Source organism: Hyla sarda, chromosome 1 (assembly GCF_029499605.1).
Source record: "Hyla sarda isolate aHylSar1 chromosome 1, aHylSar1.hap1, whole genome shotgun sequence".
Taxonomy (NCBI): Eukaryota; Metazoa; Chordata; class Amphibia; order Anura; family Hylidae; genus Hyla; species Hyla sarda.
The window spans coordinates 524139827-524153285 of record NC_079189.1 but is presented as its reverse complement, the minus strand read 5'-3'; the positions used below and the strand labels follow the sequence as shown (position 1 = coordinate 524153285).

Genomic DNA, 13459 nt, shown 5'->3' with positions numbered 1-13459 from the left:
AGCTCTCAGCTTTTATTATTGAGCAATTGTAGTATAATTGCTTAATCTAGAAAGCATTAAAAAAAATATTTAAGCTAACAGCAGCATTTCATGCATGCGGCCAGCCGTATCGCAACTGCACTGCAACCGGATTTTGTGTTTTCACGCTAAGGAAGCAATTAAGACAGCTATTAGTTTGGGTCATCAGACTTGTAGTCAGACTTGTGCCAGCGGTCTCAATAAGGACACAAAAATGTGGCTGTAATATGCCAGTGTGAAAGTAGCCTTAGGGGGAAAGCACAAAATCCGGTGAGGTTGTGGTTGGCTGCATGCAGTAACTGATTTGCTGCTATTACCATACATTTTTCCAGTACTTGCTAGATAGCAAAATCTGAGCAATAGTAAGCAAAAATATAAAAAAAAAAAAAGTGCAGGTTAACAGCAGCATTTCAGTAGCAGTTACTGCACGTAGCCAATTTAATCACAAAACAACCGAAATGCAACCAGATTGTGTGTTTTCACCCTTATTGCAAACATAGTTGTAAATAATAAAGCTTCAAATATATGCTGTAACTCAGAATTGGTACAAAACTCAATAAGAAATGGATCAGCAAAGTTACTCAACTTTTGATATAATCTGTAAAATGGTGCCCAGAGAAGGACAAACACTTAAAGGGGTACTCCGGTGGAAAACTAAGTTTTAGAAATCAACTGGTGCCAAAGAGTTAAACAGATTTGCAAATTACTTCTATAAAAAATGTTTAATCCTTCCAGTACTTATCAGTTGCTGTATGTTTCAGAGGAAGTTGAATAGTTCTTTTCTGTCTGACCACAGTGCTCTCTGCTGACACCTCTGCCCATGTCAGGAACTGTCCAGAGCAGGAGCAAATCCCCATAGAAAACCTCTCCTGCTCTGGTAGTGTAATGCTTCATCTGTCCTGTGCTTCATCTAACCCCTTTAACAAGCCTTTATTCCTCATGTAACTTCATGTTATTCTGGAAATAGACATGTAATCCAGCCATGATGTAATGAAGTGCATTTATGAGCTAATTGTCTCAAAGGTGCATAAATGCATTAAACTAATCTCAACAGTGGTAAAAAAAAGATAAGTCTGAGAACTGAAGAATGTCTTAAAGGGGTTCTCCGGTGCTAAGACATCTTATCCCCTATCCAAAGGATAGGGGATAAGATGCCTGATCGCTGGAGTCCCGCCGCTGGGGACCCCCGGGATCTTGCACACGGCACCCCGTTTATAGTCAGTCCCTGGAGCGTGTTCGCTCCGGGTCTGATTACAGACGACCACAAGGCCGGCGGCGTGTGACGTCATGCTCCTCCCTTAATGCAAGCCCACGGGAGGGGGTGTGACAGCTATCACGCCCCCTCCCGTAGGCTTGCATTGAGGGGCGGAGAGTGACGTCACATTCATAACTTGCTTAAAAGGGTTACCTAACATTAAAAGTACTTTCCTATCTGGAGGACATTGTGCTGAACTCTGCTATATTCGAAAGCCCCATAAATCCAGCTGTGTCCAAGCATGCGCACTGTCACTCCTTTTACTCGTGGGACAATTGACCTTTATTCTCATAATAATTTGGTGTCATATCAGCTCCTTATCCCCTATCCTATTAAGGTTGGGATAATCCCTTTGAAATGGATCAAACTATTTAGGTAAAATGAGTTAAACTGCAATACCAAACACAGTCCACCAAAAAAAGTAGAGCTGTTCCTTGAAATACAACAGACCCTTTTCCCCGATCCTGGACAATGCCTTTATACACTATTTTCATATTATAAAAATCCAGTTGAATTTTATACAGAGTTCACCTAAGGACAACACACAGGGTGCGTTGCAGACACTGATAAAAATCCTTGTAGCCGCAAATCTTAGCTGGAAGATGAGACAAATTGCTCTTGAAATATTTGTAGTATCGTTGTTCTCCTCGAGGACTATTCTGGGTCCTCGGGCTACAAAGAAAATAATATGCATAAAGGTTTTTGGTAGACAACAATAGAGATTATTGTTTTATGCATTTACACTGAGCAGAGTAGTTAAACCATTATCCAAATCACTTGGCAGCCCACACTTACTTCCTATACATTCCAGACAAATATGATGTAATTTGTTGAAGCAAAGAAGTAAAATAATGAAACCACATTCTTTTGATTTGTGGAATATATAGGACTTTATAAGAAGACAATCTGGGGTAATTGTAGATGGTGAATGTACATACAGCACAATGATGTACTTGAGAATGTTCTTCCCACTTCTGAGTATTTTATATGACCAGCGGGTGATTATGGGCAATTGCTTCTGATGGACACTGACATTACATCATGGCATTTTAGGTGGCCAAAAAACATTCTTGTGGTTTGTTTTTGAAAAAAGAAAATCAAGAAAAAATAATATTAGAGAAAATCCACATTCCAGAAACCACAATTTTGAGCAGATTCCATTCCACAATGAAGCAGCCATTCAATACACTGTTTGCTAAACTGCTTACACTAGTGTGGAAAGTATATAGGACACCGTTTGCTTACTCAAAAAAAACATTCAACAAGGGGAAGTACAGTAATCTCTGCCTATGTTAAATTATATGTGGATGACTTAGGAGTTCTTTTACTGTAAATGACAACATCACCAATAAATATAATGTAAATATTTATCTTTGATTTCCAATATAACCCAAACTTTTTATTTAATTTATTTTTTTAGTTAAATTGGAAAAAAGTCCTCCTGTGAAAGGAACATTGTCCGGGAGAGTGACATTACCATGCTTCTTCTCAACAATACCTACACTACCACCAAGCTATAACATTACTAATGAATTTTTGAGGATAAAATGGACAAAAATTGAAAAAGGTCGGGATGGAAAGGATCCAAAAGAAACTACAGTTTTAGTTGCCCAAAGTGGTGGAATAAAAATTGGCCAAACGTATAGGGGTAGAGTGTCTGTACCCAGTCATCCAGAAGACATCGGTGATGCATCCTTAACAATGGTCAAACTTCGTGCTAGTGACGCTGGTACTTACCGCTGCGAGGTGCTGTTTGGAATCGAAGATACTCAAGATACTATCTCTTTGGATGTATCAGGTAAGACTTCCGCTTGCAATATCGCAGACACCTTACCATGAATGATTTACATTTATAGTGCACATATACTGCTAACCACCTATATCAATAACTCTATGTTCACCTCTGATTTTTCAAAGGTGCTATAACAAAAGAGTATTATATGTCACTATAAAGCTACAGAGCACAATAGATTGGTGACCTTTTCAGGCAATCTTGCAATTGGAACCATCTAATTTTTTAAAACTTTGTTGTAGTAAATTTGATGTCCTGAATCCATAAACATATCAAACTATATTTGGCGTTACCATAACTGTATGTTAACTTACCCCTCTTTTTATGCAGGAGTTGTGTTTCACTATCGAGCATCAGTAGACAAATACATCTTAGACTTTGAAGGTGCCCAAAGAGCTTGTATTGAAAATGGTGCCCAAATTGCTACACCTGGACAAATGAGAGCTGCCTACGAAGATGGCTTTGAGCAGTGTGATGCTGGCTGGCTGTCTGATCAAACTGTTAGGTAATTGTTGTAACTGTGGCATATTTTTTACTCACCATTGCATGTTACACCTTTATGGACAATCTAGAAGCTCAAAACTTGTGAAAACAGATGGGATCCTTCAGTCTGATTTTAGATGACAGAGCACTGTTAACATGTTCCTCTAGATCAATAATCCTTCAGGTCCTTTAATTTGTTGTATTTAAAGGGCTTTACTTTTCAAAATCCCACTTAGTTCCTCAAAATTTACAATAATCACAGGATGGTCCACTACTGACCCCATCAACAGGCACTTGTAATCTGTGAAGCAAGTAGGCATTGGGAGGTTAATTTTCCTAGAGTGACACCACAGGAGAAATAAAGTATTGCAGTGGTGCCCATTAAACCCAACAGATCATTTGTTTAATGCACAGGCATGGTATCTTCACCATAAAGATGCTGTTTGTAGCTACCCCTTGTTCTGTTAATTGATCAAATGCCTAAAGGAGGGTCTACTCTTTTTTAAATCAAAATGCCTTAAGAAGCTACCCTTTAAAGCATGCCTCTCATGACTGATAGCCCAAGGATTTTTGTTTAAATTTCCATCCAGCTTCTGATCCCATGGGGTACTCTGCCCCTAGACATCTTATCCCCTATCCAAAGGATAGGGAATAAGATGTCTGACTGTTGGAGTCCCGCCGCTGGGGACCCCCGCAATCTCTCCTGCAGCACCCACTTGTCATTAGCTGCACAGAGTGAAGATCACTCCATGCCTGATGACTCACAATACAGGGGCTAGAGTATCTTGCTGCCATGCCCCATAGACTTGCATTGAGGAGGCGGGTTGTGATGTCACGAGGATAGGTGGATCCTTTGGATAGGTGATAAGATGTCTAGGGGCAGAGTACCTCTTTAAGTAATTGATTGTATTATAGGTTATCTGTACACTAAATTTATGAGATGTTTAACTACATGGTGCTGGAGAACATATCATATTATTATGTTTGGAAATAGTTAATATATGTTGTTTATGTTTATTTTTGTTATAACACAGTAGTTGACTGTCTAGAGCAGTTGTTTGCTAGTGTCGGCTGCTGATGGTTTGGGTTGGATAGATCTACAGTGATATATTAATAATGTTATTTTATTATAAGGTTCAAAAAATCACAAAAAATGTAATACTGATAACAGACAGTAACTACGAAGTCAAAATAATATTTTCCTGTTGCTGTTTTCTTTAAGGTATCCAATCCGTAATCCAAGAGCTGGATGTTATGGTGACAAAAGAGGGAAAGAGGGAATTCGAACCTACGGAAGGCGTCCAGCTGAGGAGAAATATGATGTATACTGTTTTGTGGAAGAACTAAATGGTGAGATACTAAACTTGTTTGCTTTATTTTAAAGACCACAATGATCTGCAGGTCAGGAAGCCTCACTCTTTAGTGCATTACATTTATGTTGAGTAAAAAACAACATTTGACCAACCCTATAGTTATGTGGTCGGTTAGGCCTCAATTTAAGCAGACTGTGGAGGTAGTGGATTTAGAGGTTTGTTAAATGCTTTTTATAGTGTATTAGTGTACCGTCAATGGGGTGGGGGCTAACTTTTTAAGTAATTGATATCTAATAGGATCTTCTTAGTGGGTATGCCGAAATGAGTTGTGCTTGCATTGAAAAGCCTTGGTGGTCTTTCTGTTATCTGTCACCTTTACCTTCTAATAACTTATTACATGATTTACTCTTAGTCTTTTTTTTTTTTTGCTTATTATTACCTGATGCCAATTCTAAAGTTAACAAGAGAGACATGGATGAAAGTGGCTGTATCAGGTGATTGATGGAATTATACAGTTAAGGGGTGTGTATCAGGCATACACCCCTATCAATGAACGACATTAACACCCCCTGGCTGTATAATCACACCCATCACCTGACATTGTAACCGGACAATGAAATCCCACATTTTTTGGGGGTTGACACCAGGTCATCTTTAAAGGTGTTGCATAAAGCCAGGAAGACTTCCCTACTTTCATCCAGAAACAGCTCCACCCTTGTCCATGGGCTGTGTTTATTATTACAGTTCAGCTTTATTGCAATCAATAGAACTGAGTTGCAATAAAAGTTTGAGAACAAGAGTGGTGCTGTTCCTGGAAGAAAGCTGCCATGTTTAATTAACCCAATAAACCCCTTTAAGTACCAAAAGCCAAAATGCATCTGCAGGTAGATGATTTTATACCCTCCAACTTTTTCAATCTTGTTTAGCAATTCTCCAGAACTGTCATCAAGGACTTGGTGTTTTTAACAACGTCAGGTGGACTAATTTAGAAAAAGGCCTGTGAAGGCCAGGTATGTCACGCCATGTAGAAGCATTAAAGGCGAGGTTTCCTCTAGATAAGCCATCAATATCCGATTTTGGGGGTGGGAATTTTGACTTCCTGCATCCCCACTCCAATCAGCTGAATATAAAGAGTCTATGCATGTGTTGTGACCCCCTTCTTCCTTAAGCTGCATTCACACCATGATTCCTTAATACAGTTACTGGATCCGGCTGGGAGATGTGTAAACCGGGCGCTCCTGTATCCCAGCTGGATCCGGCCCACATGTCATTCATTTGAATGAGCCGAACCGAGTAAGATAGTGACTCTGGTTGCCTCATTTTTGCCCCGTATCCGGTCACCGAATTAAAGAATCGTGGTGTGAATGCAACCTTACCTGGCACATTTGATATTGCAGCTCTTCCTATTTACTTCAATGGGACAAGTTAAAATTTCAGGCACAATCCCTCCTAAATATATGAAGCTTTGCCTGGTAGAAAACAAGCTGACTGGAAGGAGTTCCGCCATGATCTGATATTGATGTCCGTCCTAATGATAGGCCATCTATATAAAGATCCCAGGAAAACACCTTTAAGTGCTTCTAATGGAAAATACTCAGTATCGCTCAAGAAGACTTTACGTAATCATGCTAGGATATCCCTTTATACAGTAACTCATTACATTTGAGGAATTTACCCTAATTTACCTTTTTATCTAAATCAAGTGAGTTTTGCTTTAGTCCACAGCTAGAAATCAATACATAGAGATCGATTTATGAAACTCGTAAGGTAAAAAAAAAAATGAAATCTATCTTTGTTGCCCATAGTATCCAATCACTGCACAGCTTTTATATATTTTTTTTTAAAGAGATTTATTAAATGTTTTAGAGTACATATTACTACATTCAATCAAAGCACGAAAACAAATAAAAAAACAAAACAGTAAGGAGGTGACCTTTATATCAGTTAGAAGCAAATGGAGACATGAAGATATAATAGAGTCTTCCCAATGCAGGAACTGCTAAAGAGTCGCATCCAGAAATCCAGTCGGGATCACGACCATCAGAAGTCCCAAAGAGGGCACCTCCAAATTACCTCTAATTCTTATCATAACCCACTAGAAAAAGGGCTCAATCCTGAGCAACTTGTTAGGATATGAATGTATAGAACAAACAAGTCCCGGGGTATCCGGGAGACAAACATGACAGAAATAAGACCGAAATACAAGGGAGGACTGAGAAAACACAAAGGGTATAGACGGGAAGGTAGGAGAGATATGGGGAGAGAGAAAGAGAAGAGAGAAGGTGGAAAAAAAGCAAAGGGAGTTCCATATGCTAGAAATAAAATTAAGGAGAATACAGCTTTTATTTTTTATCTGTACTGCAGCAAGTAAAAGCTGTGCTCTGATTGGTTACTATCAGCAACAAAGTTTTCCTTTTACACCGTTTATTAAATCTCCCCCTGGTATTCTAGATAACATTTATTGGCACGGTTGGCTTCATCTTGATAATTAATACTCTCAGTTAATGCACTTTGTCCAAAAATAGATTCTCCTTTGCTGAAGGATGAGGTCGAGTGAGGTTGTACTGCTAAAATCCCCAATAAAAATAAAAAGGACCTTGGAAGCTGGAAGAACAAAGCAGGAGTTTATATCACATTTGACATCTGAAAGCTAAAAACTAGTGCTAAAAAATACATACATATACATATAAATCTATTGTTGTAGATGTAAAAATATATTTTTATAATATTTAAAGGGAATCTGTCAGCTGTATTTTCTGCTCAGAGCCGCAGACTCAGTTGGATACTGTTAAGGTATGAAAGCAGACTTTAAAAGGGTACTCCACCCCTAGACATCTTATCCCCTATTCAAAGGATAGGGGATAAGATGTCAGATCGCAGGGGTCCCGCTGCTGGGGACCCCTGGGATCTACCATGCAGCACCCACCTTTAGCGGCTTCCGTAACCGCTGGAGGTTCTCAGGCTGAGTCGCTCCAGGCACTGATTCTAACAGGGTGCGGCGTGGAAGATCACGGGGGTCCCCAGCGGCGGATAGGGGATAAGATGTCTTAGCGCCAGAGTACCCCTTTAACTTTCCTGAAAATCATAGTGGTTGACAAATCTATAAATCATCTTTTTAAATCTTAGCAAAGTGTCAATGAGGCAGGGCTGAGCTGCTCAAGTGCCCCAGCTTAGCACGCCTCTTCACTCACCATCCTTCCATCGGTCAAGGAGCCACTGAGAGGTGAGGACAGGTAAGGAGGAGTGCTAGTCTGTGGCACTTGAGCAGCTCGGCTCTGCCTCCTTGACACTTGGCTTTTATGTTTGGCAAGGTACATCTGACATATTCTTTTTAAGAGTATTATATTCTGGTCAGTAGTGGATGGAGGATCATTTTTGGAGTTTAAAATACTCTTTTAAGACTTGCATTGTTTGCCCCAATATTATTGAAAGTACACTGGTGTAAGTTGCACCAAATTTACAACATATAATAATAATAATAATAAACCTTTAGTGTCTGTGCGCCACACACTGAAATAGATCTCTGCTATACTTAGATAATAAATATGTTGGGATCAGGGAGTCACACCAACCCCCACCAAGTCCCTCCTATTTATTTTTTAGAAAGTAGCATCAGCAGGGCAAAGTAAAAAAAAAAAAAAAAAGTTGCAAATTCTTCTGCAAAATGGGAATTCACCAAAACATGTGACCTTTTTTCCACCAGGAAACTGGAATGACATTAATATATACTGGCCACAAGTTTAAATAAAGGAAAATAAAAAGTTGCCAGTAAACTTGCACTAAGACTATAAACTGCAAGGCATGTGAGATTCTGCAAGCCATCTATTTAATATTCTCCTGGCATCATAAAACACATGCATGTATGCTTGGGGATAAATAAAGTGGCAAACTAAACAGGTGGGATAATATTAATAAGGAAACATGAAAGCGGAATGTAACTCTGAGAGCTTAAGGTTTGACAGACTTTTGAAGAACAGGCTAATAAGACAGCGTCTAGTGCTTTCCAGTGAGATGACTCTGAATCAGCCTTTGTCTGGACCAGCAAGCCTGCCTCATAAGTCTAGTCTGTGGTATTTAACAGCCATAAAATAGGAACCGTACATAGTCAGGTGTTTTTCTTTCAATCCTAAAGTGCATATGCACAGAAAAGGAAAATCCCTTCAATTCTTCGAGTGCTGACTTCAACCTGGATGGAAAAGCCTGCCAAGGTTAACACACACTGCATTATTGTCTACAACATAAACACTGTCATGGTTTCCATTTTCTCCTCTGCAGTGACAGAGTTACAACGTGAGCTTCTATGGCACATAGGGCTTCCAGCATTATTGGACCATCCTGATTTCATAGATCTGGCTATAAAAACATTGTTAGGAATTTAACAGCTGCCAGTTTTTTTGGGTGTAAAAAAGTCAAAATGATGATTTGTGGAAAAAGTTTTCTTAACACTTGCTAGTTTCGAAAAGCGAAGAGAACATTGGGGTGGGTTCAACACAGGGAGTGTGGCCAAGAACGATCTGACAAATGTATTCTGAAGCAAGAATAGGGTGGAAACCTTAGTACAAGTCTATGTCTGCTGATAACAGGAGTAGATTTATTTTCTGACAAACCAACATGGGATTTATTAGAAGACATGCACCTTTTGATACATTTGGGGAAATGTACTCCAAATTTTTATTTAGTGTCAATAAGCCCATGGCTAAATGGAGCTAGTTAACAAGATTGTAGGCATACCATCTTATTTCCATAGTTTTTGTTAATATGTAAATGGACTCTAGTGTCTAGTAGGTGTTCCTCAGAACAGCAGGGGCCCTGGTAAGTCCAGCCCATCTCCCCTTTATCACTGCACCTGAGCCTACTGGCATCCACCTAACCTGATTTACTTACAAACACTAGATATAGATGATATGGGTTGAATTAACACCCCCGGAACTTCATCATTATTCACATATTAACAAAAAAGGCTTATATCTTGCCGATGGAGAAGACTATGGAGATAAATAAGGTATGCCTGGAAACATGAGGAGTAGTCCTATCTATCCATGGCCGGCTTATTTAATGTATGAAATGCCATTATTTTCAGTTCAGCTTCTAGTTCCTCACATTATGGATGTAACTATAAACTAAGCTATTTTATGACAGCTTGCATATGTTGTAAAATAGGAAAAATACTGTCTGCTGTTTATGGAAGACTATATTCAAGTGAACAATTCACAGGGCAGTAGGAGGAATTTATTACATACAGCTTGGGACCCTCACGCTTGCATATTGGGGTATAGATATTTATGTAGATCACCATTTTTAAAGAGTAGCTCCCACCATGTAAAAAAAAAAAAGGTTTCTGTCCCTGCCTATGCCCATCTGTGTGCATAGATGAGCAGCCAATAACATGTCAGGCTACTCCAGGGTCCCCTTCTCCCTGTTTAGCAGTGTAGTGTTATCCAGGGAGGAGGAGTATATGAGCATCGTCCACCTGCCATGCTATTCTACACCACCGAGACACTGGACTGAAACAAAGTACGGGTAAGTGAAAAAGACCTCACATACCCGTACAGGACATGTACAGTCCTGGAGCATCAGCGCAGCACTTAAATTCAGTACCGCGCTGCCTCCAGACTGTACATGCCGGGGAGGGGGGGGACAGCCGGCGCATGAGGCAAGGCAGCCAATGCTCACAGCTCAGGCATTCACAGCGCTCAGCAGGGAGCGAGCACAGGCTTATTGAATTCAGACCGAATACCTGGCCGGGATCAGTCTGATTTCAGCTGTGACATCAAGGGAAAAATAAAATAATTTAAACACAAAATAAAAAATAGAATTGCATTAGAGATATGTTGTAGCACATAAGTACTACAACATATCAAAAAAAAGTTGATGGCAGTGCCCATATAAGGTTCAGTGATACATTGTCAAAAAAAGTTAAGAAAAAAGTGACACAAATTGACAAAAAACAACAACATTTTAGTAGTAATAGTAATCCATATGTGTGTAGACTATGTGGACTTGCACATGAATAGGAATGATCAGCTGGAATGATCAGCTGAATGGGCAGTGACTCTGTATTGGACCTCTTTAAATTTTTTATGTCTTTACTGGTTGATGCTCCTGAGTTAAACTATTAAATACGAGACCTAGAAGAGACAAGAGTGTATTCTTTAATTATCACATTTTTCCTCCTGGTACTTTTTGTCTGAATCTTCATTTCACAAGATGAAGGTGTAACCTGGTATTTACACATGAGTGCACTACTCACAGTTACCTCAGTTTCCCAGAGAAAATCCTTCACAAGTAAAATCCTTCATTGTTAGTGTTTGTGTGCCGGGGATGTGCTTGCTTTCAGCGGTGGTTTATTCAAAGATTAAAGCTGTGACTTGGAATTGGAAGAGAAAAGAAGAGATGACTTTTGGTAACTTTCTAAGATTCTTTAACCCCTTAAGGACTGAGCGATTTCACGTTTTTGCATTTTCATTTTTTCCTCCTTGCCTTTAAAAAATCATAACCCTTTCCATTTTACACCTAAAAATCTGTATTATGGCTTATTTTTTGCGCCACTAATTCTATTTTACAGTGACATTGGTCATTTTACCGAAAAATCCACGGAAAAACGGAAAAAAAATTCATTGTGCGACAAACTTGAAGAAAAAATGCCATTTTGTAAATTTTGGGGGCTTCCGTTTCTACGCAGTACATTTTTTGGTTAAAGTGACACCTTATCTTTATTCTGTAGGTCCATATGGTTAAAATGATACCCTACTTGTATAGGTTTGATTATAGTATGTATAGGTGCATTACTTTAAAAAAAAATCACAAATACATGCAGGAAAATGTATATGTTTAAAATTGTAATTTTCTAAACCGTATAACTTTTTTGTTTTTCTGTGTTCAGGGCGCTATGAGGGCTCATTTTTTGCGCCGTGATCTGAAGTTTTTAGCGGTACCATTTTTGTTCTGATCAGACTTTTTGATGGTATAAAAAGTGATCAAAAATGCGCTATTTTGGACTTTGGAATTTTTTTGTGCGTACGCCATTGAACGTGTGGTTTAAAAAGCATTATATTTTTATAATTCGGACATTTCCGCACGCGGTGATACCACATATGTGTATTTATATTTTTATTTACACTGTTTTATTTTGTTACTAGGAAATGCCGGGTGATTTAAACTATTAATTCAGAAGGGAATACCTGAAAGGGTTAACTTTTTTTTAACACTTTTTTTTTGCAAGCTGATCAGTGCCATAGAGACCTATCAGCTTGCAATGGCTGATTTCATTCACAGACTGCTGGCAACAATCAGTGAAATCGGTGATTGATTGCTCCAGCCCGTAACTCAGGCTGGGAGTAATCAATTGAAACCTGGACTCCGCCGCCGGAGAAGGTAAGAGACCTTCTTCTCTCTGGGTAGCTGATCGGAGCATCATGATTTTATCGCGATGACCCCGATCAGCCCGACTGAGCAGCCAGGAAGCATTTAGTTTCACTTTCGATGCATCGGAAGGGTTAATAGCGCGTGACTGAACGATCGAGGCCGCACGCTATTAGCCGCGGGTCCCGGCTGTGAATAGGCGCCGGGACTATCCCGCTATGACGCACGCCGGGACCCCGCGTTATAGACAGGGACCGCACTTAGGACGTTTATGAACGTCAATTTGCGGGAAGGGTTAAACTACCTTGGGACATTCCCTGTCCGCCTCACAATTTTGATAAGTATAGGTTTTTTCTATACATATATCTCACTTGTTCATAGACTTTGGTGGCTGTGTTGGTTTTTACTGTTGTACTGTAGTAATTTTTGACGTGATCAATTGTATATATCTAGTACAGTACATACAGGTTGATAATAATGGTAGTGCTCTCCGTACATTTGAGTTACTACACCTTTTACAGCCAGAGTATGTATTGGGCGATACTTGTATAAGTAACCTAGCCTGCTTGAGTTATATCTGGTATATCATTGTGTAGTTAGGATTTTTCCTTCCTATCCATTTAGCAAATCAGGGCTCCCCAGTGAGACAGTTAGCCTCTTCCCTATATTGTCTTATATCAGGGCATATAGGTGCAAGTGCAGACTAGGTTCCAGGGCGGGGCCGCCCTTATCAGGTCGTCAACTCCGCCTAGGGTTAGGTCTAGTGGTTAGGGAATACTAGGGAGAGTGGCAGGTAGTGGCCAATCATAAACACCGGGCCTGACCAATTCCCCTAGGACCTCCCCTTTGGTTATCCTCACCTATACCCCCACCTTTTTTTAGGCCGAATATTTTGTACCCGTACTATATTATTGGCTGACCAGGTTCATTCTAATTATCGCATCTTTTTATCTTGGTGGTGTGAAGTGGATCCCCAATGGTGTCCTTATAGTCACCCCACATAACTTTTCTTTTTTCTTTTTTTCTTTTGTTGATGGTTTGGGCAGGTTTGTCGCCATTTTATACGTAATTTAATAAAGGTTAAGTCTTAATGTTTTTTCGGTGACTACCTTGAGAACTAGCCATCATTATGTGCAAAACCTATTGTAGTCCAGATCTGCTGTATGAATTATAGCATATAATAAATCCACTGCTATTGCTATGGCTCTAGTTTTTCATGGTTACATTTTATTAAGT

The 13459-nt window shown here is 39.5% G+C and overlaps 1 protein-coding gene across 5 annotated transcripts in view; it reads left to right on the top strand.

Moving 5' to 3' along the window:
- VCAN (versican) overlaps window positions 1-13459 on the top strand; it is a 188050-nt gene that overhangs the window by 127275 nt on the left and 47316 nt on the right. For all 5 annotated transcript variants that reach the window (XM_056538850.1, XM_056538885.1, XM_056538857.1 and 2 more), the window contains 3 exons: window positions 2694-3071; window positions 3396-3570; window positions 4771-4898. In XM_056538850.1, the coding sequence (XP_056394825.1) occupies window positions 2694-3071; window positions 3396-3570; window positions 4771-4898 (681 nt within the window). The remainder of the gene's footprint in view (window positions 1-2693; window positions 3072-3395; window positions 3571-4770; window positions 4899-13459) is intronic.